Here is a 27019-nt window from a genome sequence, read left to right as displayed (position 1 = left end):
ATAAGTTCTTCTAATTTCCGTTCTTACGCCTTTTGCTAGACCCTGTTGATTTATGTGAAAAGGGAAAGTATAGCCAGTCCCTCATTTATATACAAAATCCCACTTACAAATAAAACACATAAAAAAGTCATTCTATAAGAGCACTATACTGCTGTTATAATGAACAGACTTTTTTCAGATCGCATTTAATAAGTTCCTCTAGTGCATTATAAATTATTTCACGTACAAAGTCAAGTGAAAGAAAAACTTAACATCACCCACTGCATCTATCTTTATGACAGCTTTAAAACAGTGCCATGGTTAAGTACTACTTTTCCTTTGCTATAACTACTAAAATACCACATAAAACAATTTCAAAATTTTTAAAATTACAAACTGATATTTTAAGTCTTATGTATCCATTTATTTTTTTCATTTTTTTCCTTATTTCAAACATGTACCTCCTTGTTAGTGTTGTTGAACATGGCAAGCGACAAACTCCTTTTAAATGACAGTTGGGACAAATTCTGAGAAACACAGCTCATTGAACCACAACTAAATTGTTCTATTAATGTGTGACAGTCCTAATTAATAATTCTCTCCAAGTACTATCCTCTAGGATTTAAATCTCCACTTCTCAAGCTAATTGACATACTATAATTTTATAATAATGTTACCATACTAGGCAAAGAAAAAAATTCTGATTAAAACCCTAAAAGATAACCAAGATATATATAAAACACAAGTAAATGTGACGAGATACTTAACCCTGTGCAAGCATTCAAACATAGCTAAATTCCAATATTTTACCAAAAAGTCAAGAACTTTGGGGAAAAACTGACTGCTAAATAAACATTTGTTACACAGAATTCATTTAAAAGCAAAGTAAGTGTGGTGTATACTAATCAGAAACATGGATGTAGTTTCCCCCCCCCAACTGCATATTATCATAATTGTAATAAGAAGAGGATTCTATCTATATATAATAGGATTTTTCCCTACATGTTAGAAAGAAATTTTTATTTAAAAATTTAATTAAATGGAAAAAGTATTATCATGTGGAATCTACATGATGAAGTTTACACTGGGTTTCAATAACTGAGCCTTTTCATAATTTAATAAATTGTATTACTTGCATCTACTTCTTTTTTTTTTTTTTTAATTTTTTTTTTTCAACGTTTTTTATTTATTTTTGGGACAGAGAGAGACAGAGCATGAACGGGGGAGGGGCAGAGAGAGAGGGAGACACAGAATCGGAAACAGGCTCCAGGCTCCGAGCCATCAGCCCAGAGCCTGACGCGGGGCTCAAACTCACGGACCGCGAGATCGTGACCTGGCTGAAGTCGGACGCTTAACCGACTGCGCCACCCAGGCGCCCCTTGCATCTACTTCTTTAGAGAATTCTTAAGGTTTTCCTTCCTCTCTTTCTGGAGAAATTGAGTAATCACAGTCACTGCAGGTAGAAACAACTTAGAGGGGAGGTGTGAGCTAGGGAGCACAATTTCCCAACCACTCAGACACAAAAGAACAGCCCGTGATCCTCATGAACATCACTGTCCAAGAAAAGAAAAACATGGAAAGGTATGTTTCTTAAATTGTACATTAAGAATGTGCATACCATATGATCACTTCTTTTTCTCTCCAAAATGAATCTTAAGAAAGCAATCAGAAAGGACAGACTTAAGTGCCAGAGTGTTTATCATTCATTGTATTTGTATAGGGTGGAAAAAAACAGAAATAATCTAAATGTTCAACAATGGGGGGGGGGTAAAAGCAGGGATTAAATACACTACACTGGATCCATGAAATAGGTTATAGTCTTTAAAAAAAATTCTACAGGTATGTTTAATAACATGAAAATATGTTCATATTTTATTAAGAAAAAGGCCAGGTATAAAACTATATATATATATATATCTTAATCCCTGTTAATTTTATAATCATGAAAAAATGTTTTCTAAAAAGCTGACTTTATACTCTCTGAACTTGACTAAACACAATAATCTACATTCAAGTTCTTGACTGCAGGAACTGACCAGGAAAGAACAGAGTAGGAAAATCCTATCGTACATCACAAAGACTTAGGCATCTTTGATGTATGTTAATTTTCAGTCAGCCTCACCTATTCCCCTTTTTTAAAAAAATATAACAAACGGCAGAAGTACCATCCTTTTGAACACATGTGGCATTTAACCAACAGCTGAGACTTACAAGCACTAACAAATGTTGAAATCATAACTACTCCATGTTTACACTAGCTTCATCTAAAAAATAAAAGTGTCTTAAAACTCATTAATGGTAACTTTAAAATTCTGAGAAGATATTCTCTGAAAATTAGGGGGGGAAATTATATTTAATGACTGAAATCAGAAGAGGTTATCAGTGGAACTGTTTGTGGATCTTCCATAACCTACTGTAAGGAAAAGAGAATAGGAAAAGAGAATTCCACCTCTGCTATGTGACCTCAGACATATTCCTTAACTTCTCAGTCTTAAGTTTTCTTATCCATAAAACAGATAACCCACAACTTACTCGCAGGACTGTAGTAAGCTTTAAACTGCCAGCACAAGGTAGGGCACATAGTTGGGAACCTTAGGAAATAGTACTTATATTTTAAATAATCATCCAGCTGGCTAGTGTACAATCTGAATTATATGAGTTCATCTAAAGTAAACCCCAAGGCTAAGTAATACTAGCTCTGAATTCACTGGGAGTTCAAAATGACCATGAAATTATACAAGATAGGAGCCAGTGATGTATCCAACTTGATGGGTACTTTGGCAAGGACTTGCTAAAGTCCTTGAATGAGCAAAAGTACAACACAGTAGTTTGGTTGAAAACAATAGAGGATGAAAAACTGGTGGAAAGAGACTTTTCTGTTCAAGAGCAAACTAATAGTTAAAACAGATAAAGAGGAAACACATGGAAAAAGAAGAAAAAAACTCCTTTCGGCAATACTATCTAGGAAAGGTAAGTAACAGCTTTCACCAGTTAAGGTCCAGTCAGAAGACAGTGAAACTGGGAGAAGGAAGTTCTTAGACAGGGCTGTTTAATTTGCATTCCTGCTCACCACTCTTCACGTTATCAGGGTAGAAACTGATAATTACACCAGAAATACTAGCTTGAAAGAAAGTATGTTAGTACAGTACCCCTATACGTCCCTTTAAGTGTTAGTGAAATGTCCCAGGTTTTAAGGCAGTCAATTAAATACTGCAAACTCTGACTGGCAGATGAAATCTCTATAAAACAAGTGTTCTCAACCCCTACATACATGCATCAATTCATGGTTGAATATTTAATAAAGATCTGAACCATATAATATAAAACCAAAATGTGAACTACTAAGTTTTACCCTCCCAACAAGGCTCTTCGTGAAGATACATTCATCATGGGGGAAGGCGTTTAAAAAAATTACATGGCCACTGAAAGAGACCTTCTCTATAAACTCCACAATCACCGACACTATGCTTTTAACAGTATTTAACTATCCTCCTAGCCAGTAAATGTTCATGCTTCATGAAGTCCTCGGCTCCTCCAACAAAAGTTTCTTCCTCATTAGGCGAGTGAAAAGATCATGGATGAATGCAATCATACCAAAAAAAGGTGCTGGTTACATCCATTCTGCAAGTTATTCAAGAGGGAAATCAAGTTACAGTAAGATGGAACGGCACATTTCATCACGACAAAATACACATGTATGTATTCTGCAAATGGTGGAGTTAAAGTTATATGTAAATCACAACATCTTTATGCTTCGACGCCTATTTGGGGTTGTGGGTGAAGGCTGGAGAGTAGAAGAGTGAGGATGTGGCGACTGGCTACTACCAGGCCAGGCGATTTCCCAGGGTCGTCACCGATTCGAAATGACCTTAAGAGCCTTAACAAAAGCAGTCATCAAAGCTTGGCACAAGGGCCTTAGAAGTAACCGAACACAAAGCAAGCGCAAACTTGAATACGCTAGATCTGTGACAAATTTGAGGAGGAGGTTTTGGGGGTTTTCATCACTGCGGAACACCGCCACTCACTCGGTCGGAGCTCTAAACAGCTGCAAGAAACAGAACGCGGACGTCTACAACGTATTGTGCGAATCGCATTCATTTTAGGGGATAGAATGTAATACTTCCGGCAAATTTTCCACAGATAAACTGCAGCGACGACACTACCGAATACTTTTCTCACAGGTCCCATTTAACAAAAATGGGGGGAAAGGAAGAACAGGGGGGGAGGCGGGGGGGGCGAAGAATGGTCTCGTCAGAAAGCCTGTGAAGACGCCTGGGATCTCCCGGAGCGCTGGCGGGGAGTCGGAAGCAAGGAGGACCAGTTCTCCGGGACTCCGAGGCCGCCCGGCCGCAGGCAAGCGGACCGACACGCGTTTCCTGGGTTCCCGTCCGAGCCGACAGCGGGCCGCGAACCGCCAGCAGGCCCCCGACCCGGGCCGCTCCGGCCCGTTACAAACAGCGGGTTTCCGCCGCGGGGGCCGGCGGCGGGCGGGCTGCACTCACCGCCGCGCAGCCCGCCCGGCAGCCCGCAGCCCGGGCGAGGATGGGGGTGCTGAGTGGGAGGGAGACGCGAGTGTGGACTGTCGAAACGGGGGCATTCGTCTGGGCCTAGCACCGACCTGGGCGTCCCGCCTTCCTCTCGCGCAACAGCGGTCCCTGGGCCGCGCGACTGTGAGAACAGGAACCGCTACGGCGCGCGCCCTAATCCTTTTTTGCCTCTTCCCGCCCGATTTGCCGCGCGCTCACACCCCTCCTCCAAACCTAAAAGACTCCGTAGGCCCCGAAAACGCCCCTTCCCCGCCCCCTCCCTGTGCGCGTGAACGAGGTAGCCTTCAGTTCTCGCGAGAGGTTTTCCCCCCCTCCCTCTCCTCTGCCTCTAGTGAGTGCGCGAACGAGAAAGGAGGAGGGCGCTCCAGGCGAAAGCACTGCAGACGCCATTATTCCCTGTTTCTCTGCTGCTGCAACCTCGACGTCTTGCCTACGTCCCGCTTTTTTGCGGCCTATAGGTAATTGGGGTTTTCGGCGCTAGGGTATTATAGATTCAGGCAGGGGTTTGGCCTCCCTAAAGATTGCGTTGACTTCTCCCAAGCCCGGCTCTTCTCGGGCCCTTAGCGGCCTCACAACCTGAAGGGAGGCGCCGGCGCGAGGCGTGGCGTCGCCTCCTTCGGCGCCTTGATTGACGCGGCCTTGAGCCAATCGCTTTGCCCTCGCGCCACCGCTGAAGCCCGGGCAACCAATTGGGCTCGGCGGCGGGGTAGGAGAGCGCGGGGAGGCGGGGGAAGGCGGCGGGGGCCTGCGCTCGTTCTCTGTCTAGCTGTGACCGGCTGAGGCGGCGCGGCGGTACAGGGACGGCGGCCTCGCGCGGTGAGGAACGGGGCAGGGCGAACGGTGCGTGGGGGCGAGGATCGGAGACCAAGTTTGCCGCTTGAGGGAGGCGTTTGGGGGCTGCTTGGTGGTTGGCCGCTTCTCAGAAGGGAACGTTGCCCGCTTTCCCCTCCCCCCCACCTCCGCCATTTCCCTGAGCGTGTATCCGCAGTCCGCGTCGTGGTGCTAGAGGCTGCGGGGGGGGGGGGGGGAATTGCGAGGCAAGCGCCTGTAGGATGATCTGTAGTTTTGCAGGCTTGAAATCAGGCATCTTGTGTAGGAAGAAGCGGCCGGCGGGCGGGACCCGAGGGCGGTGGAGAATGCCGCCGCTCTCTTTGTGTGGGCCCCCCGCACTTCGGCCCTCCCGGCCCCAGGCTTGGAGCTGGAGCGGGGGAGATGGAACGGTCGAGGCTGCCTCCGTTGCTTTGTCTCTCCCGCGGTGGGGGGAGGGTGCGGGGGATGAGATCTCGGGACCGCGTGGTGGGTGGGGGAGGGGGTCCGCGCTCGGCTCCGCCTAGTAGCACGTAGTCGCCATTACGCGGGCCGCCATTTCCTGTCGGGTCCGGGTGAGGAGCGGCGCGGCGCTTCTGGTCTCGCCTACGGCCTATTCAACTCCTGTTACTCGGCCGTTGCGGATCCCCGGTATCGTGCGGGGCGGCGGGGGGGGGGAGCATGTTTGCGTTCGGCTAGTCGCGCCCGTAATTAGTGGCTTTCACGGTCTGAGGAATGGTGACTGAAAGACTTGAACGATGAACCGCGGCAACGTTTTTATCTAAATTTTCCAGCATACTCCAACGCTTAGCTGAAGGATGGGCCGTAAGGATAGTGTTTCAGTTAGTCGTTAAAAGAGAAGCTTATCGACAAATGTTATGAAAGAATGGGAGGCATAAAACGTATCCTCGAGTTTTAGCTTTAGGCTGTCTGGCAGAAGCCACTTGACTATTTCTGCTAGTCCTGTGAGGGCTGGTGAAAGGCGCCTTGCGATCCTATCACGCTGACATTAAAGGAATAATTGTTAGGATGCAGAGAGTTTTAACCTAACTTCAACTATTTCTATGGGGCCAGTATTAGCGTTCTGGGGTTCCATTAGCTGTATTTGAGTAATCGAGCAGTGCTGGCGGTTTGGGTCTGCTCCCTATAAGGTTTTTTTTTTTTTTAAGATTTAATTTTCCGGTACATTGACCTGATTGTTGGACACAGCTTGAATTTGCCTTCGCTTGTAAACTTTAGAGTTCAGAGAATGCCCTTTCAAGTCGGCAATGGGAAGAGACCCACGAGCAACTTAAAATTCCAGTATAATCAATTTTGTGTACCTATAAATTTATACCTTTGGGGACAAAATTGAAACTCTGAGCTTATTACAGGTCTTTCGTCGTTTCTGTATTTACTGTATAAAACCATTAGTTGCCGTGGTGGGACTCAGTCCAATGGCTAAAAATTTGTGGTTTCCCTTTTGCGAAAAAACCAGAGTCCTTTGGTTACTTTTTTTTCCTAAGGCTTACACTCACTTGAGAGTGTAAGACCCTAAAACAAGTTTTAGAAAGAGCTCTTTAGTTTATTTGTATTCAGATCACTGTTCATTAGTATTTAGTAATGAGCAACCAAAAAGCAAAACTGATTTATGTTGGTTTTTATAGGCTACTGCAGCACTAGGGTGTCAGTTGGTCCCGCCCAGAACACTTCAGTTCTGCTCTGCAAGGATATATAATACCTGGTACGTTCTAGAAGCAGAGTCATTTCTTTGCCTTTTCTTTTATTTAGCGAGACACAAAGCTTACTTTCCAATAAACCAAATGTACTAGCCTCTTTATTTTTCAACAGATTGGTGTGTCCATTTAATTCAAGAAAATGGAAACTGAACAGCCAGAGGAAACCTTCCCCAACACTGAAACCAATGGTGAATTTGGTGAGAATGCATTTTTAGCAATTTTTGTGTTTTCTATTCTGTTTCATTTTTTAGAACGGTTTAGTGTGACATCCCTGTCAGTTTTCTACTTAGGAACTATATGCAACTGTCTTTTGTGTTGTTGACGGTAAACTTAAGATAAAGACAACAAAAAATATTTTTCTTTGCGTTTTACAACTTTTAATCCTTTGAATTATTTTGTCCCTTTCATTGTTTTGTGTTTAGAAAGTTTTTTGGAAGGGAATGTGCTTTGATTCATAATTAAAAGTTAGAATCTGAGCGGCTTTGGCCTTTTCAGTTAGCAACAAATCTCCAAACAGAACGGAGTTGCTTTCTCTGTCCTGTGGGTTAAAACTAAAATGTAATTGGATTAAAGGGGCTTTTTCCTGTTGATAACTGGTGCTTTCTTTGACATCTGAACTGTTAATTTCTAGGTAAACGCCCTGCAGAAGATATGGAAGAGGAGCAAGCTTTTAAAAGATCTAGAAACACTGATGAGATGGTTGAACTACGCATTCTGCTTCAGAGCAAGGTATAAATTTTACTCTTGAAAATCTTAAAGTAGTTCTTACTAAAGTAGAAATTAAAATAAGTTCTGGTTTGGCCCTCTGGGAAGCATCCTGAGCCTTACAGATTAAGGAATGTAAAAGATGTGTGTGGCTCTTTTTAAACAGGTTGGTAAACCGTGTTATTTGGATGACAATTAAAATGAAAGCCCTTAATACAGTGACGCTATGAGTAAAAGTAGGAGAAAGGGTATAGGTGATGATTAAAGCATTAATGGATTAAAGATTATACCTTGATTGCATTGTGGGGAAAATATCCTAGTTGGCAGTTGACTTGATGGGCATTATCACATCACAACGTGAAGGTACCTAGTGTATTTAAATTACCTTTTTCAGAATGATACCATAAAGGTAATCAGTACATAATTTTCACACTCTGTATTTTTGACATGCTTAATACTGCAAAGCTGTCTTGGTGTTTTCATCCCCAAAACTCAATAGACTCTCGATTTTTTTTTTTTTTTTTTTTTTTTTTTTTTTAACTTCATGATTTTGATTTTGATACCCAGATAGATTTTCAGCTCTGTAACCAAAAAGGGGAGGTTAGAGTTTTGTTAGGGTTTTTGTTTTGGGGGGTGGAAGGGTTTGGTTGCAGTTTAAAAGCATAGGAAAATCTGTTAATATAAGGGAAAGTAAATTTCTTGTGTTTATATCTTCTCCAGAATGCTGGGGCAGTGATTGGAAAAGGAGGCAAGAATATTAAGGCTCTCCGTACAGACGTAAGTATTAAAGAGTTTAAACTACACAAGCAGCTTCAATTTATGTTTGTAGGAATTTAAAGATTTGCATCATAGAAATCATTCAATAGTCTAGATACAAGCCATTTGTAATAATTGAATACATAGTTGATTTCAAGGTTTGCCATTCCTGATTTAACAAAGCACAGATTGAGTTTGGGGAGGGGGGATCTGTATTAAACCTCTTCCCTTTCTGATAACTTTACACCAAATTATTCACTTCAAGATAACATTTTAATTAGAAATAACGACAGTGTAAAAACCCTTAATTGCACTAGTTACCGTGTGTGAATCAATTACAGTATTACAAAAACCATTGCAGGTGGCTGATTAAACTCCGAAATTTTTATTTTTTAATCGTCCATCTGTTTAACAGCTTGCACATGGAGCACAAAGAGATTAATGTTGAGGTTGCATGATTTAAATATGGGTAAAGAATAGACGCTTAATCTTAAATTGGGAAACCATTTGTCAATGCCAGTGATTTGTTTGAGTCTTCATATTTTATAGTGGGTTGACTCTTGTGATTAGACACATTAAATGTTGGTATCACCAGAAGCGAGCATATTTATAGGACTTGGCTACACCAAAATTCCTAAATTTTTTTCTCATAGTGTACACACTCTTAATGTTTCTTTGCTAAAGTTGAGGCAAATAATAACTTTGTGTTGAATACTTATTTGATAGTATTTCATTTCTCTCTTGGTCGCAGATCTTTGTATGTTCCTCCTGTAAACTGAACTTGAAAATTTGTTTTAAATTTTGCAAACTTGCCTGCTAGGATCTAGGAATGCGTTTTAAACCTCCAGGAAACCAAACTGGTCTTTTAAGAGATAGGGTTTTTGGTGGTGTGGGAATTTTTGTTTTGTCTTTTACAAACCTCTCTCCTCTTAATCCAGATGTTCTATATAATTATCTGGGTTATCAATTTCCCCATTTCCTCAAGAATTTTAGTAAACTGAGTCATGACAGGTTTTGTGTCTACCCTCATGAGCCAGCCTGCTACTGAAACATCGTTTGTTAAAAAGAAAAAAAAAATAGCTAGTACCATCATTTAAGGTCCTTAAATGTTAAGCCACAGTCAGATTTAGAGAAGTCCATTATTGTGTTAGTCTTCAGAACAACTTAAGCTTGTTTCATTAATTGAGAGTATGAGTATAGTTTGTATTAAATTAAAATTTATTGCTTTTCCCCCTTTTCCCTCTCCTTGTTTTTTTGGCCATATATCTCCGTTGCCCATGTACTGGATCGACTTACCCCTGCGTTGCCCACCATGACGTTGGCCCATCCGCCCCTGAACGCCCATGTGAAAACCCTGGTTGGCTATGCCCAAAAATGTGCTCGTTGCCAAACGGGTACCATACTTGACAACTTCTGATTGAATGCCCATGCCCAATGCCAACATCCACGAACGCCAATGACCAATGCAGTACAATGCCAGTGTTTCAGTCCCAGACAGCAGTGGCCCCGAGCGGTATGTCCCAACAGTTTATGCCTCACTGCCTGATTAGAAAGAGAGAAATGTATTTTATTACCTGCCTTTTATATAATTAAATAGTATCCCCTTTAGACGGTGTATTGTTTTTCAAGTTTCTGTCTTATTTTCCCCATTAAGTCTTTTTGTCACTGAACTTTTACCGTGAGTTGCCCACCCAAACGATCCACTAATTTTATTTCGATGGAAGGAGCACAGCTTCAAGTGTTGCATATTTGCTGCATTGTAAATCAAATTGTTACCAAAATAGTCTCTCGCTCTGTCTTTGTGGCCCACCTTGCTTCCCAACATTGCCTGTTCATAATTTTTTCTGATGAAATGCTAACTCTGGTTCACTTTCCTTCACTTCTCATTTGTGTTGTCTTTGTTTTGTCTCGCATTTGTATTTGTTTTCTTGCAGAGCCCATTAGTGATCTAATTTCTAACTGGTATCCATAACCTTACTCCAGATATAATGTTCACCACTTGCATATTCCCCCACTTTTGCCTAAGAGAAGGTGTGCCAGTTTTACCAATGTAACAGCGAGGGTATCCTTAATTAACTTAGTGGTGGCGGGGAACATAAATATTCAACTCTGCTTCAGTTCTGGTCAATTTATTGCCCACTTAATCTGAGCCCTTCCAAGAGCCCATTCTCTCTGTCTCTCTGCAAGTCTCCTAATATTGTTATCATGTCTGTATTGGGCATAAAACAAAATGCATGTGAAAAACCTATAAATAGGCTACTTTAAATGGGGAGATTAAATAATTGTATGTTACTTCTCTGTGAAAGTTTGTATGACTAATGATGAACACAAAACTCATTTTTTCTTTTCCACCTTTTTTGTACTATCTGGTATTTGTGATGTTTGACAGCATATTGAGTATCAGTGCTGATATTGAAACAATTGGAGAAATTCTGAAGAAAATCATCCCTACCTTGGAAGAGGTAGGCTCTCTTTTTTAATGTATTTGGCAATTGAGGGGGGAATATTAAAAATGTTTTATTGGGGCTTGATAGGGGAGGTGGAGAGACAGTGACTGTGACAGTTTGTAGCAGCGACACATAAACTGCTACATAATGTGCATGGTTACTATTCCATGTGTGTGTTTTAAAATGTAATCTGGAAAAAAAAAATGTAGTCTGGCCACTCCAAAGTAAATACGAACTACCTGTGGTCTTGCATATTGGGTGTAGCATATGTTTTATGGGCTCTAGTTCTAGAAGAGGTGTTTTTTAAGGTAGAATATTGATTGTGGGGACTGTGTTAGATTTTTTAACTTTATATATTCATGTATTTATTGGATATATAGAAAAAAAGTTACTCTTTGATTCTTAAGAGTTTAATGGTATAGATATGAAATATGTTGTAGTAGCTTTACCAATATATGCGACAATAGCCTGATCACACTAGACACTTAACCTATTACTCTTATTTTTCTACTTTCAGGGCCTGCAGTTGCCATCACCCACTGCAACCAGCCAGCTCCCGCTCGAATCTGATGCTGTGGAATGCTTAAATGTATGTCATAGTGCCATTGAACCCCACTGAAGTATGGAGCCTGGCCCATAGGATCAATTTTATTTTTAACATAGTGTACTTATCCCGTCTCTATAGAAAAAGGCTTAAAAACAAGAGAAATGAATGGTCTTACAACTCACTGTTGACCCTGCTCCATGCTGCAGTGGGAATTAACTACATTTGCAAAGTGCTTTGCAGTCATTTTTATTATGGTGTTATTTGAATGTTAATAATAATTTTGTGGTAACAGCGACATGCTAAATGGCTGCAGTGTGGGTATGGTGTTGCAGGACCTGAAAATAAAATAGTTTTTTAAGGTGGTGCAGAATGTCCTTTTTGGGCCTGGCTATTGAGGATAATAAGCACATAACTGGTAAAGTTATTGAAATATAAATTCAGGTTGCTCACTGCAACAGTATATTGTCATGCTTATAGCAGATAAGTGTGTATTGGGGATTCTTTGATTTGGGACTAAAATCTTATAACTCTCCCTCTGCAGTACCAACACTATAAAGGAAGCGACTTTGACTGCGAGTTGAGACTGTTGATTCATCAGAGTCTGGCAGGAGGCATTATTGGGGTCAAAGGTGCTAAAATCAAAGAACTTCGAGAGGTAAAGGCACTGTTTGTTTTCTTCTCCTACTGTATTACTAGAGAATAGTTGTTCATACACAGTTGGATCAGTGGACTTCTCTCCTTCACCCACTTGACCTTCCTCCCTAAGATTCCTTATCACTTCTTTGTTCATGTAGTTTGCTTTTAAAATACAACAGCCTGGACATGCTTGGGCGAGTTTTTTGCCAAAATTTTTATACACTGGCAAGGTCCTAGAACTATTTAACAGGGTTTTTATATGGTCAGGTTGGGGGGGGGGTGGTACTGAATATGAATGTAAATTTCTCTGAACCTAGGATTTTTTTTTTTTTTTTTTTGGGGTGTATTTCATGTATTTTTAAATGTCTTCTAATTAATGCTTCCCTTTATTATATACTTATTACAGAACACACAGACAACAATCAAGCTTTTCCAGGAATGCTGTCCTCATTCCACTGACAGAGTCGTTCTTATTGGAGGAAAACCTGATAGGGTTGTAGAGTGCATCAAGATCATCCTTGATCTTATTTCGGAGGTACTTCATTTACATTCAATTCTATGCAACAAATAGATTTTTATTCTAAAGTAGTGTCACAATGTTTAGACAAATGGCTTTCGTCTTATGCCTTTACCCGTTGGGGTTTTCTTGTTTTTTGGATATTTTAATTTAAAAGTTTTTTGAGATGGTGGTTATTTGATTATTGGTGAGAATTTTAATAATTTTTGATTCATCAAGTAGTTTTTATAGTACTAGTACTACGTTGCATAGCTTCCCAACTGACGTCCTTCAGCATGAGTTAGAGGCTTACCCAGGATACTGATCCCTTCAGCCCTTGAGATGTTTGTTTTTTTTTTTTTTCCTTTAAAGACCCCATTGTGAAATGTGTGGGTGGGATTTTGTGTTCTCTTTCTTGAGATCTGAGGGTAAAAGGCTGCTGCTTCTTCCCCCACAAGCCAGTAAAATTTTCAGACTCACCAAAAATACTGCCTTTTTTAAAAATACTTTCTTTCCTACTAGTAACCTTTTGCCTGATTGCTTTCTCCTGTCCCAAGTACCTCCCAGGAGAAATAAGGGACTTGAAATGTTTGGCTTGTTAACATTTAGTATGAAACAAGTCTCTTTTCCTTGTTCTTTTCTCTAACGTTGCTACATTTTTGTTTTAGTCTCCCATCAAAGGACGTGCACAGCCTTACGATCCCAATTTTTACGATGAAACCTACGATTATGGTGGTTTTACAATGATGTTTGATGACCGCCGTGGACGTCCTGTGGGATTTCCCATGCGGGGGAGAGGCGGTTTTGATAGAATGCCTCCTGGTCGGGGTGGGCGTCCTATGCCTCCATCTAGAAGAGATTATGACGACATGAGCCCTCGTCGAGGACCTCCTCCACCGCCTCCTGGACGAGGTGGCCGGGGTGGTAGCAGAGCTCGGAATCTTCCTCTTCCTCCTCCACCGCCACCTAGAGGAGGGTAAGTTTATTACATCCACACAGTTAACTTAAAACCGGCTACATTTGATAGGTAGATAGATTTTTGTTGTGTGTGACATGTAAACAAACTGAGATTACAACACATACTGTGCTTGCAGAGATCTAATGGCCTATGACAGAAGAGGAAGACCTGGAGACCGCTATGACGGCATGGTAAGAACTCTTCATTTATCATCAGTGTATATGTGAGGGCCTGTAAAGGGTTTTAAAGTCAAGTAGTTGACAATTTGTTGAAGATGATTGTTAATTGAAAAGCTTGCTTTACCAGTGGACTTGGTAGATAACTAGTTAAATCATTGTCAGTTGTTTGTTGAAATATTAAGACTTTTTTGAGCCATTTTTGTCTCCCCACAATGTATGATTGGTGCTGATAAATATTTGAGTGAAGTGAAATAGAAGTGAACCTTATAAAATGGCTGAAATATATAGTCCAGGTTATGTTAACAAGGTCTATCTCTGACACAGGTTGGTTTCAGTGCTGATGAAACTTGGGACTCTGCAATAGATACATGGAGCCCATCAGAATGGCAAATGGCATATGAACCACAGGTTGAGTATCATGGGTGTTTGCATTCATGTCAATAATAACTTAAAATGTTTACCTCCTTGCCAGTAAGTGTTTTTCCCTCCTGTAATGTGTTTGTTTTTGTGCTATGTACCTGAAGTGTTTTCTTCCCCAAGGATTGTCTTCTAAAACCTAGGGAGAATATGGGAGGACTCTAGTTTCCTAAACTAAGATTTTAGGAATATTAAAATACCTGAAGGGTAGTTTTGAAGGCAAAGTAATTTTTTATTTTTTCTTTCCATTTTTAGGGTGGCTCCGGATATGGTAAGTTTTTTCCTTTGTGAAATCAAAACATTATTTCATGCTTTCTAAATGAACTTGATGCTCATTATTTAAATCAGATTATTCCTATGCAGGGGGTCGTGGCTCATACGGTGATCTTGGTGGACCTATTATTACTACACAAGTAACTATTCCCAAAGATGTGAGTATTCTTTGAATTCTTACATTCTTGTAATGTTAACAAGGAACGTTTAATGAGTCTTTTTCTTTAGTTTCCTGTTTTAATAAAAGGTCTTAATAAAAATACTGTATTTTAGGATTAAAATTGTGTTTTACAGACTTTAGTGAGGTGTCTTTCTCCGGCTTGAGTCTTGCACTGTTTTTAAAAGCTGAGGGTTTTGAAGCCCTTGATTTGTTTATTAAAGGAAGTGTTGATGTGTGCTGTGTAAATAACATTATAATTCAAACCTTGATTGGTTAGAGGACCTTAAGTAATCTTAGAATAAACTGTGCAAAGTTAGTACTCTTGATACTCATTGCAAATACAGGTAATATGGTTACTTTGAAAGTGTATCATAAACACTTGTTTTTAAAATCTTTTCAGTTGGCTGGATCTATTATTGGCAAAGGTGGTCAGCGGATTAAACAAATCCGTCATGAGTCAGGAGCTTCGATCAAAATTGATGAACCTTTAGAAGGGTCTGAAGATCGGATCATTACCATTACAGGAACACAGGACCAGATACAGAATGCACAGTATTTGCTGCAGAACAGGTCAGTTTGAGTTTAGCTTTGTGCTAGCCTATACATACTAAAACTTTAAAAAGCCTTCTTCTCAATTGATTTTTCTTTTAGAAGCCATGGTGTCTCAACCTTTTGGGGACCTAACTTCTAAACATTCTAATAGCTTTGCTTTAATTTTCTTCTGCTTTCTTACTAAAAACGAAGACATTCAATACTAATCTTGCTGGAAGAAGCCTTAACCAAGCAAACTTCTCATTTCTCTGGTGAAAACTGCTGCCAAAACCACTTGTTATAAATTATACAGAGCCTGTAGAAAATGTAGAAGATTCAGTGGATGTTGGTCTAGTTCTGTGTGGAAGACTAGTGATTTTGTTGTTTGTAGATAACTAAATCGACAACAAATCACAGTCTGCCATATGGCACAGGCCATGCCTCTACAGGACAAATGATTGGTGCTGTAAAACGCAGCATTTCACACCTTACTGGCATTTCTTTGTCTTCTCTACCAAATATTAACAACTTTTAATTTCATTTTCCTAATTCTGCTCTACTAATGTCTGATTTACTATTAATCATTTTTCTTGAATTTTACATTGCTCTAATTTTGTAATTGCTAATGTTTTAATTCTTCTAATTGTAATGGACATGTTTATCATTTTAATTTAGCATTGAAATTGTCTTAATGTTGATTAAGATGTTACGAACAAAAATTCTAATTCGTACTTTTTTTTCTTTTCTTTTATAGTGTGAAGCAGTATGCAGATGTTGAAGGATTCTAATGCAAGATATTTTTTCTTTTTTATAGTGTGAAGCAGTATTCTGGAAAGTTTTTCTAAGACTAGTGAAGAACTGAAGGAGTCCTGCATCTTTTTTTTTTTATCTGCTTCTGTTTAAAAAGCCAACATTCCTCTGCTTCATAGGTGTTCTGCATTTGAGGTGTAGTGAAATCTTTGCTGTTCACCAGATGTAATGTTTTAGTTCCTTACAAACAGGGTGGGGGGGGGGAAGGGCGTGCAAAAACTAACATTGAAATTTTGAAACAGCAGCAGAGTGAGTGAATTTTAATTTTTGTTCATTGTTGGTGGTTTAAAGGAAAAATATTCCCCCCATGTAATTATTGTGAACACTTTGCTTTGTGGTCACTGTAACATTTTGGGGGGTGGGACAGGGAGGAAAAGTAACAATAATAGTCCATATGTCCCTGGCATCTATTCAGAGCAGTGTGCAGAATGTAATGCTCTTTTGTAAGAAACGTTTTATGATTTTTAAAATAAATTTAGTGAACCTATTTTTGGTGGTCATTTTTTTTAAGACAGTCATTTTTCAAATGGCTGGATTCCCAAACCCACCCCAAACTAAACACTAAGTTTGATTTTCAGCTCCTCTGTTGGATATAAATAAATGCATCTCTTCTTGGACATAGGCATAATATCTTGGCAAATTCCATTCTGGTGATTTCTTGATGATTTGAAAGTCCATTGCTTGGAAAGAAATTTTGTCATACACATTCATGCTTATAATAAGCTGGGGATTTTTTGTTTGTTTTTGCAAATGCTTGCCCCTACTCTGCAACAGTTTTCTATGTTAGTAATTGTGAAGGAGAACCGAGGTGGGGAGCAATACTACAAATTCAGTAATGGTTTAAATATATGCCAGAAGCCTAATGGCAACAAGTTTTATTAATCAGAATAATACTTGGTTATGGAAGTGACTGATGCTAAATAAATTCTTATTATTTTTTATTAGATAATTTCTCACCTATAGACAAACTGTCAGCCTGCTAGTGTCTATTAGTTAAACTTTGTAAAATATATATATATTCTTGTTTTCCCATTGTATGCAAACTGAAGGAAAAAGATGTACCATTTCTCTGTTGTATGTTGGATTATGTAGGAAATGTTTGTGAACAATTCAAAAAAAAAAAAAACGATGAAAAAAGTTCCTGTGGATGTTTTGTGTAGTATCTTGGCATTTGTATTGATAGTTAAAAGTTCACTTCCAAATAAATAAAACTCCCATAATGCTAGATTTGATGTGTGCCCAATTTGAACAAGGGTTGATTGACTACCTGTAAAATTTGTTCAAACGTTCCTCTTGTAAGGAAATACAGTAATCTTAAATTATATTTTTTTTGTGTGAAGTGTGTTTCTAGCATTTATAAATGAAGTCTGGCAGGGGTGGTAAATATAAAATCCCAGTGATTAAGCTCTTAATTTGTTAAAAGGGGGAGTCTAGCATAATGAGAGCTGAGTCACGATTATCCAGTTGTACAGATCTTGCTATTCTCAACACTGCCTACAAGAAATTTTGGATTTCTTAGGTTTTTATCTTTAAAGTAGCTCTAGTTTGATGATTGAAAATGCTGACAGATAATGTAACAACTGCCTTACTATGTATGGTTCCTGGCTCATAAATTTCTAAAAATTTCTATTAACCTCCAGCTGTCTAGAAAGTATGAGAACAGTTCAAGTCTACAGAGAACAATCAAGGATGGAATTCTGCTTTTATAGGTTTAGGAAAAAAGACTTGGACATACAGATGAAGTAGGGGGGTTTTCTGGAGTATACATTAAGTAGTACATGCATGCAAGCATCATTTAAAGGCAGAATTTCATTCCTTTTTTAGTTTGGAGAGGAATTGAGTGTTCCCTTGATAACGGAAATAAGTGTGTCAAAACATTTAAAACTACTGAATGCTACATGTGTAGTTTCCCAAAAGGAGAAATTAGGCTGTATTGCCACATGGGTGTTACTTAAGCATCCCCCTTGTGTATTTTAAGTATGGCTGATTGATGCGGAGTTGTTTAGGGTAGTACAACCTTCTGTTGAAATGAGCCTTTCCCCTACAGAAAAATAAACAGGTGCTACTTAGTCAAATTGTTAGTCTTACTGGAGGAGGAGAACACTGGCTTTCAGAGCACTCATTGGTCGTTCAAAAGTTACTCCTGGATTATTAGTGTGAAAGGGTTTTAACTTGCCTTTTACAAAGAATTATGACCTTGAACCTATAAACCTACCAAAAAATTAAACAGATGAGAGAATATCTGCCATTGGAAAGTTGGATGTACCTACCACTTGGGAAGGGAGAGGTCTTTTGTGTTGCCACTATTTGTAAATGGTGTTGGAATATGGGCTAGAAATTGAGTTAGGTTGAGAAATTTATCGGAAGTAAACATGAAGCTTAAAATTCCCTTAAATGGAACGTTGAACCAATTTTATAAGAAGTGACTAGTACATACGCTGATTTGTTAAAGCTTTAAAAATTTAAATGTAAGAGATTCCTAAAATGTTTTCAACTTAACGTTTTGAAAGTTACTACCAAAATGCCAGCAAACGTTGGAAATCATGTAGCTTGCACCAAAGTTTTTCAGGAATGAAGGTCTTAAAACCTTTCCCTGCCATTCAAATTTTGCCTTTAAAATGAGACTGTAATGTAAAATATTTCAATTTTGTTGAACGATCTAGTAGTTCTAAATCTTTGATCACTGATAACTACTGGAATGCTTAGAGACTGAAGAGGGAAATGAACATGGCAATATTTCTCTTAATCATTTTAGTGGTTTGTTTACAGTGTCTTCTGTTTGTGCTCAAAATGGAATCACTGTTCCACAAACATGGAATGTGAAGCTTGCTACTAAAGGGACATTTTGAATTTTCTCTTACAGGCCAATGAAAATGTTTTTGTTGACAAAGTAGGATTTTAAGTGTCTAATGCTTTTTTTGGATTTTGGATTTTTTTTGGAAAGGGATTCAGTCTTGATGATGGCTAAATGTAAATTAAATCCATCATAAATCTATTTTGCATCTCCTATTAGTAAGGTTTGCCTATTGCTGGCAAGTTAGAGATGAAATGAACTGTTTCTTCATGGAGGCATTGAACTTACAAAAAGCTTAATCAGTATTTCTCAAACTGTTCCTAGGACCACCTTTAAAATCGCCAATGGTGCTGGTTAAAAATATCTAGACCCCCACACCTCAGTTCCACTGAATCACAATGTCCAGAGAGAGGTACCAGGAATCTGCAATATTTAACAAACTGAAAAGTTTAAAGACCAGTGTAATACAGCAATGTATAGTAATGTTTCCATACCTTTTCATTAACTGTATTTAGTTGCCAACGTATACAGGTACAGCGGTGGGCCCTAAGGATGCAGTGGTTAGAAACCATTTATTTGGAGAGACCGTTCAGTAACCATCTACTAGGGGAAAAAAAAAAAAAAAATGTGCTTAGGAAAGCAGAAACCAATGTGTGTTTGTACATATAGGTGTACACATTCACAAGCAGATGGGACACACTGTAGAATTAAGACTAGAGAAATCCCATTGTGTTAACCCAAAATTCTATCCCTTTCACCTCTTAGCAGATGCCGCTTGTGTACACAGCTGGCCATCATTTGCCCAAACCAGGCTTCAGCACTTCCAGTCAGGGAAGAAATCCGACCTCAGGGAAAAAAAGAATACCTAGAAAATTAAACATTTCACATCTGTCTGTATTTAAAATGGGGAGCTAATTTGAGTCAAGGACGTTGGAAAATCTAGGATGTAAATGCTTTGTAGGCTTGGGTTCCCATTTGCCAAATAAGTAACAGGCACTAGCAACAAGCTTGTGGTTAACTGATAGACCAGCTCTCCTGTGACCTCAAACTTTCCTAGTCTTCACCTCATTTTCTGCCCAGAATCCGTGCTCCTCCCACTGCCCCCTGCTCCCCCCAAACTCAGACCTGTAACCCCCACACCTGTAGTTAAGAGAGAAAAAGTATGTCACCAAAACTATAAACCTTCCAGAATCCTTTCAGAAATATTTTCTTTCAGTCATCCTATCTCCCTTTTCCCCCTTCTTTCTTGAAGTCCTCCTATCATTAAGGAATAGGCTTCCTGGAAGGGAAGGGCCAGTTCACTTAGGACAAAAGTGTCTGTGGGGTCCGGCCAAGGCTGGGGGGGGTTGGGGGGGGGAGGGGGAGCGTGGCATATGACAGCTGTTCATCAGAGCAAAAGTCATTTAGATAGTAAAGAGATTAGGCAGGAACAGAATAGAAAGTACCAGCTAGGTCCTTCAGAAACCTCCCTAGGGTTCCTCCAGTAGAGGATGATTAGTGGAAGCAGGAACTCCAGGTAGGTTGACTAGGAAGCTGAAAGAGAAGGCTTAAACCTCACTTCTATTTGGAGCCCTGCAAAGTGTCCCCATGACTACATGGGCTTGTAAAGCAGAGCAGAAATTGAGGCAATCATGTTTTGGGACAGAGAAACCCTGAGATTTGCACACACACTCCACAGTATTCCCTTTGATGCCCATATGGCATAAAAGGGACAGTTGAGTGCTAATGGGCTTGCCATGCGGTCATCACGGTGAAGAGGAAGGTTACTGCAAATCAGAGGCTGTAAGGAAGATAGCCTAGTCAGGGGGTGGATGGAGACAGCAGAATTTCAAAGGTTTGTCAATATTCATGATGAAAGCCAAGATGAGATCAAGTTAGTCAAGAAGAAAGCTAGGCCGAGTGCTGAGAAACCAGCTAAGACTAGCTTCAGTCCATTCAGTGGTAACTGAATTCAGACACCAGAAGATCCCAAACAAACCTACACCTCAGCTTGAGCAGAGACCACTTGATGCTAAAGGCTCTTTACTCCTATTATCAGAACACCTTATACCCTTGGCACCCAGAAGACCTCTAGGAGGTCTTGGAAAGGTAGAGGTAAAAGACTGTTTAGAAAAAAAAAAAAAAAAAATCCCTAATAAGGGGTCTGATCTTTAACTGAATAATTATTTCCCTTAAATTAGACCATTTAAAACTGGAAAAGACCTCAACTCGCATTTAATTTGGCAAGTTTACGTGGTTTTTTTCTACCATCAATGGGAATGGGAACGTATAGAGAAAGAGGGCATATGGGAATTTGAGAGCCCTAGAAATCAAGAGGTAAAAGGCAAGAAAAGTAAGGCAAATACAATCAAACCATAAGTTCTAGGTGGAGGTAGCCTCAGTTGGCTTGGAGCCTTCATCTGGTAGATCAGGTAGCTTTATCTAGATTATTGATTCATACCTGTGTTTCAAACTGGCACCAATTTTGTGTACAATTCAGCCTCCAGAACTCTGTGGGATCAAGCTGACACTAATCTCCAGTTGCGACCAAATCATGGCTTCACTCATGATTCCTTTGCTTGCTTCCCTGGCTTCCTTTCACCTGAGAACATTCCTCCAGTGAGTCACTGGCACAAGAATTCCTGACCAGGGCTCTGCTTCTAGGGACTTAGGATCTAAGACAGTTGAGCTGGAGCAAGAGCAGAAATTTACACGACCAAGACATCCCTGACTTAGATTTTGATGCAGTAAGTAATGAGACATTGAGTTCTCTCCTTCTCTGGAAGGGATGAGAATTTTTTATAAAGAGTAACTGCATTTTGCTAGCAGTGTTTTTGAAAGTATACATATGCAAACAATTATTTGGATACTGAATAGCCATAGGAATGAATTATAATGTACCTTTTTGTTAAACAACACAGCTTCACTTTGACCTTTCTAATAGGACCCAGCTTTGCTTTTGGAGGTTTCTCTCTCAGCTGTTTATATCCTGGTCCTTGGGAGAGTCCTTATCACACCAAGAGAGTAGGCATTTGACCAAGGCTTGCCTGACCTGGGAATTTAAATCTTGAGCAGAATGATTGATTGCAAGCCAAGTTACAATGATCATGGTGAGTTTTTTCAGCAGCACTAGTAGAAGAAAACTTTGGGCAGTTTCTCAAACTGGTTCCCCAGCCTCCCCTTCTTCTATCCTTCACTTCTTCTTTCTCTTAACTTTTCAAAACATTCTTTTTGCTTAAATTAATTAGACAGTTGCTGTTACATGCAGCCCATCAGTCAAAGAGGCTTATCTTGTGCAGGCAGCACTGCTAATTTGGGGGGGGGGGGTGGCAATAAAAAGCACGGGTCTCAGCTGCCACTGCTGCCAACCAATGTCACTTGGGTCTTCACAGTTATGCCATCTGGGGCATAAATCAATCATTGCCAGGCTCTCTCAAGGCTGCCACTGAACATTCAGTGCAATAACTTGCCTCAAGTTTCTGGCTTTTTCCTCCCCTTTCAGACTTGAATCAAATGCCACATGTCACAGAGAAGGGAACGGACTTCTGGAGCAGCTACCAAAGGGGCTGGATGATGCGATCTGGAATGAAAGAGGAGTCAACTCTGGAGGAGAGAACTCTGACCAAAGGGAAATAAGAGCAAGGAGAGAGACGCACCGCCGGGTGATCTGTGGCCTCCAGCCAACTCACCCAGTGGATCAGATGCTTAGTGGACTGCCCCAGGCATGTGGTCAGTTTTGCCCCAGCCACCAAGCTGCTGTACTCAGTGTTTTTAGAGATACAAGAAGAATTATTAGAGTACAATTGGAATTGGCACTAGTGTTCTTGAAATGAGCCACAGGCCATCAGCCTCTGCTAAGATTAATAACAACACAGAAAATCTTGTGTGGAAATTGTCAGTTGTTCCAGACAACTACAAAATTATTTCTGTGCAAAGAGGCATGTCAAGGCCAGTTCACTGCTGTCCTCTTAAACCTGATTGGTCAGAGAGGTGTGCTACCTACGAGATGACAGGAGCTTGGTTAGCTAAGGCAGCAAAAGAAGCCTAAAAGTTTAGGAATGTGAATATTGCCTATCCTAAGCTTGGGAGTTATGCGAACATTCCAGATCCAAGCCCATTGAACCTCCTGTGTACATCGCTGCCCCAACAAGACCATGCACAGAGTAGAGTTTGCCTTGATTTCTGATGTCCAGGGAGCAGTGCTGGTTTGCTACGTGCCCTCAAACTTCCTATCCAGGCTGGTGGATGTTTCCTAGTTTGGTGTGATTTCCACATCCAACACCCTTGTGTGTTTCGGCATCTGTGTCATAGGCTTGGTCCTGGAGTGATTAAGAACAGCCGTGGAGAAGTTCAGCTCCATCAAAGCACAAATGATTTATGATATTATTGATAAGTCTCAAGGATTCTATGTATATCCAGTGGATCCCAGAATAGAAGCAAGATGAATATTCCATTCTGCATTGGCAATGCCAAAGGAGACGATGCTTTAGGAAAAAAAGATTACTCACTAAAGCTCTTGAACTCAATGTGATCTCCTTGAAAGGGTGTGGGTCTGTGGGAGGCATCCAGCCTCTTTGTATAATGCTGACAGGAAAGAAGATGTTCAGAACCTGGCAGCCTTCGTGAAAAATTCTTTGGAGATGCATCAGCTATGAACACATTTTTTTTTTCACTATTAACAGTTAATAGGTTTAATTACTTAATAAGTTTATCTCAGATATACATTTCTAACCACATGATAATAATGTAATTGTGAGGACAGCTTCAACAGTAAGTTCATATTCCAACATAAATTTTTGTTGAAAATGATAATCAAAAGGAAAGTGACTTATATCAAGGCAATCATCACTTCCCCAAGAGTCTCTAGAGAAGTAAAGAATAACTTTACAAACAGAATCTTGTGTCAATTTTAAACACAATCATAGAAATACTAAAGCTGATAATATTAAAAACTCCACAGGATTGTACCTCTTAGCTTTCACTTCCCCACCCCACCCCCCATTTATGTACATTCCTATGGAAGCAATATCCTAATTTCCTGCAGTCTAGGGATTGAACCTGTGGCAAAGTCCATATTTTACAAAGCCTCCAAATACTGCTGCTAATTTAGGACATAGCTTTCAAATGTGAACATTCCCTACTCTGAACCTTTAGCCATAGACTCTAGAAATGGTGCTCCCTTACTTTATTTCTACTACAGCTGTGAACACAACTTAACCAATATATACTCTGCCCTTGAAGAAGCTACAAAATTTAAAGCTACTTGGGAATGGCTACAATAAGTTAACAAACATGGTATTTTTCTTGAATGGAAATTTTATTATGGATTCTTTTTTTCAAAGAACAACAGCAAAACATTCACAGCTCTGCAAAGCTGGTGAGACCTAACAGACACCTTAATTCTGACTTGAACTGGAAACATTTAAAAGAATTTTCCTCTTGCTTTGCTAACAAAATCTAGTTTATGTTGTCTTTTCCTTGTGTGTGTGTGTGTGTGTGTGTTTTTGTTTATGGTATCGTTGTTGCTACTTTTTCTAACTGGATCCCAGTATTCAAACTTGTCTGTGGACTTAATTATGCAAATTGCAGTTAATTGCTTCTGGAGACACACAAAGACACAGCAGGGTGAATGGGGTCCTCTGGGTACCGAATCTTGATCCTTTCCAAAATGACATAGTGGGGTCTCCTGGGTTCTACATCTGTTAATTCAAGTTTACACTGACTGTGTGGTGAGTAGTTTAGGGGTTCTAAGCTAAAGGGCAAACTGGGGATCTTTCTTTATCCTGTTATTCTCATAAAGAGATAAAAGTGACATATGTTTATATAGCAAAATCTGTTTTAATACCAAATAGTTTATATCTTTATGCATTTATAAGAATACAGTTCTCAGAGTCCCTGACATTGTGCATAACATTACATTAGTAACAGTTGTGGCCCTCACCCTGCCCTGCAACTTTTAAGCTGCTTCACAGAAATGATTTAGAAGTTCTCCAATTCACTCTTGCTTTCCTTCCAATGGGTAGAAGAGAAGGTTGGATAGTTGGTTCTTTATGTTTTAGGTAAGCCATTGAGGGGCTCCTGGGTGACCCAGTCAGTTGAGTGTCTGACTTTGGCTCAGGTCATGATCTCACAGCTCGTGAGTTTGAGCCCCGCGTCAGGCTCTGTGCTGACAGCTTGGAGCCTGGAGCCTGCTTTGGATTCTGTGTCTCCCTCTCTCTCTGCGCCTCTCCCACTCGTGCTCTGTCTCTCTCTGTCTCTCTCTCAAGAATAAATTGAAAAAAATTTTTTTTAATTAGGTAAGCCATTGAACTAAAATTCTCTGTTAAACCTCCTTATCCTTTGTTCTCTTTATACTGTCTGACCAGAATGATGCTGTGAGTTCTGGAAGATCTTTGCTTAGGAGTCTTTCCCCCTATTGTTTATCCATGGTCAGTATTTTATGTTGAATATGTGAAGGACATTAAAATCCTAAAATATCCAAAAAGAGGGAGAGACACAGAAACAGACAGATGGGAAATTCCTCTCTCTTCCTCTCACAAACGGCTCTGAGGCAGTTTCTCCCTATAGTTTGTCCCATATAACATAGACTGTCCATGCTCCTACACTAAGACTAGCTGTGTCTCTCCAAGGCTCGCCACAAAGCAGTGGCTAGCACAATATCACATCCCCTTATATTACTTTCCATCTGAAACTTCCTTTCTCCTTTCCTTCACTGTCGATATCCTCAGATTGCACCTCAGAAATAAAACATCGGCACTTAATCCCTGCCCCAGGTAAAACCTGCCCCATTTCAAAATAAATATTCCTTTGTATCTGTTTACTTTTTTGTACTTTTTTTAGAAGCAGGCTTTTACATTTATTATTGTTGAGTGTCCTCTCCTCCCCCTCGACCCCGCCCTGCTCTGCTCACTATTTTTGCCCTACAGTCTAGCTGAGTGATTTATTAGCAACTGGCACCAAGTCTCCAAATCAAAGTGTGCAAGGGAAACACATTTGCGTGATCCCCCTTAATAGAAGATACACCAGGCAATCCGTCTACTTCTGTTTCCCAGAAATAAAATAACTAGAAGGCCTGCTGCTTCTCTTCCACATATTTGAATTTGGGTTCTGGAAATTTCTCCAACTGTCTGTGCAACAACCTCTTGCTTGACAATTTTCAGAACCCATTCCACTGACAGCTCAGCTTCAGCTTCTAGCAACCCTGAGCTAGAGAAGGTGATTATTTGAAATATTTTACATTGTATCCTGAAGTGGTGAGTTCAAGATTATTCAAAGAGATATCAATTGTAAAGCAGAGCACACACCAAGTTTGGGTTGTGCAAGACAATCTGTCTGGCAGGAACTGATGATGACCAACATCACTCAAGTCACCTCTTTGATGACATTTAAGTCTTGTGCATAACCTTGTAAAGGAGCATTAATGGAACTCAGAGAACCTCTCAAGGACTGTGTGATTTGTTCCACAACTTTTTTGTGTTGTTTAGACAGCAAGGGAAACAAATAGATTACTGATTTGTTAAAAAGGATGTAGCTCTGGAACAACCAGATAGAAGAGACATATAAGGCAAGTTATGTGGGAAGGGGCACAGAGCTTGAATCTCTGGAAAAAAAAATTTTTTTTTTTTACATATATTTATTTTTGAAAGACAGAGTGAGAGCACGACCAGGGGAGGAGTAGAGAGAGAAGGAGACACAGAATTTGAAGCAGGCTCCAGGCTCTGAGCAAGCATTCAGCACAGAGCCCGACCCAGGGCTCAAACCCACGAACCGTGAGATCATGACCTGAGCCAAAGTCAGATGCTCAACTGATGGAGCCACCCAGGCACCCCATCTCCCTGAATCTCTAAATGTTCATCAGCTGGAAGCTCTGCACTGGTACTTATGATGTTTGGTGATTTCTCCTAAGTAGGAAATATACATTTCACTCGTTAAAAGCAACCCATGGTTCAAAAATTTCTAAATTGGTTTTGAACTGTAATGATAATGATATATCATGAAGGTGATATATTTATTCCATTATACCTAAATATTTTTTAATGTTTATTTATTTAGAGAGAGAGAGAGAGCAGGGGAGGGGTAGAAAGAGAGGGAAAGAGAGAATCCCAAGCAGACAGAGAATCCGACTGTCAGCGCAGAACCCCACGCAGGGCTCGATTTCATCTCATGACCATGAGATCATGACCTGGGCCAAAATTAAGACAGTCAACTGACTGAGTCACCCAGGTGCCCCAATAACTAAATATTTTAAAACAGAAATTGAATTATTTAAGACTCATAGTG

At 40.1% G+C, this 27019-nt stretch overlaps 2 protein-coding genes and 1 pseudogene across 15 annotated transcripts in view; 2 read left to right on the top strand and 1 right to left on the bottom strand.

The window, feature by feature from the left end:
- The window catches only part of RMI1 (RecQ mediated genome instability 1), an 84368-nt gene extending 79621 nt beyond the window's left edge, over positions 1 to 4747 (bottom strand). For all 5 annotated transcript variants that reach the window (XR_007462054.1, XR_007462029.1, XR_007462043.1 and 2 more), the window contains exon 1: positions 4598 to 4747. The gene's annotated coding sequence lies outside the window, so the exon portion shown is untranslated. The remainder of the gene's footprint in view (positions 1 to 4597) is intronic.
- A 100-nt stretch (positions 4748 to 4847) lies between these two features.
- HNRNPK (heterogeneous nuclear ribonucleoprotein K) lies at positions 4848 to 16453 on the top strand. Of its 10 annotated transcripts, none has more exons than XM_049651426.1 (17): positions 4848 to 4984; positions 6980 to 7056; positions 7164 to 7248; positions 7683 to 7780; positions 8477 to 8533; positions 9982 to 10025; positions 10902 to 10974; positions 11477 to 11548; positions 12048 to 12161; positions 12549 to 12677; positions 13307 to 13614; positions 13733 to 13787; positions 14100 to 14183; positions 14448 to 14463; positions 14541 to 14623; positions 15026 to 15195; positions 15971 to 16453. In XM_049651426.1, exons 3-17 carry the CDS (start codon positions 7191 to 7193, stop codon positions 15999 to 16001), a joined length of 1392 nt encoding a protein of 463 aa, XP_049507383.1. In that variant the 5' UTR covers positions 4848 to 4984; positions 6980 to 7056; positions 7164 to 7190; the 3' UTR covers positions 16002 to 16453. The 10 variants fall into 10 exon arrangements, with proteins under 10 accessions (XP_049507383.1, XP_049506828.1, XP_049506991.1 ...); XM_049650871.1 differs by having other exon boundaries at positions 15911 to 16453; XM_049650953.1 differs by lacking the exon at positions 4848 to 4984 and adding an exon at positions 5238 to 5342 and having other exon boundaries at positions 15911 to 16453.
- A 3797-nt stretch (positions 16454 to 20250) lies between these two features.
- On the top strand, positions 20251 to 23465 carry LOC125919038 (phosphoserine aminotransferase-like; annotated as a pseudogene).
- Positions 23466 to 27019: the final 3554 nt, after the last annotated feature.

This window comes from Panthera uncia, chromosome D4 (genome assembly GCF_023721935.1).
Source record: "Panthera uncia isolate 11264 chromosome D4, Puncia_PCG_1.0, whole genome shotgun sequence".
In the NCBI taxonomy this organism is placed as follows: domain Eukaryota; kingdom Metazoa; phylum Chordata; class Mammalia; order Carnivora; family Felidae; genus Panthera; species Panthera uncia.
This window is presented reverse-complemented; position numbering and strand designations above follow the sequence as displayed.

Excerpts from the sequence above, each read along its gene's own strand:
- HNRNPK (XM_049651034.1), top strand. The coding sequence starts at position 7,191 with ATGGAAACTGAACAGCCAGAGGAAACCTTCCCCAACACTGAAACCAAT. Across the intron at positions 7,249-7,682 it reads TGAAACCAATGGTGAATTTG|GTAAACGCCCTGCAGAAGAT; the intron begins GTGAGAATGCAT and ends GTTAATTTCTAG. Across the intron at positions 14,624-15,025 it reads AAGTAACTATTCCCAAAGAT|TTGGCTGGATCTATTATTGG; the intron begins GTGAGTATTCTT and ends AAATCTTTTCAG.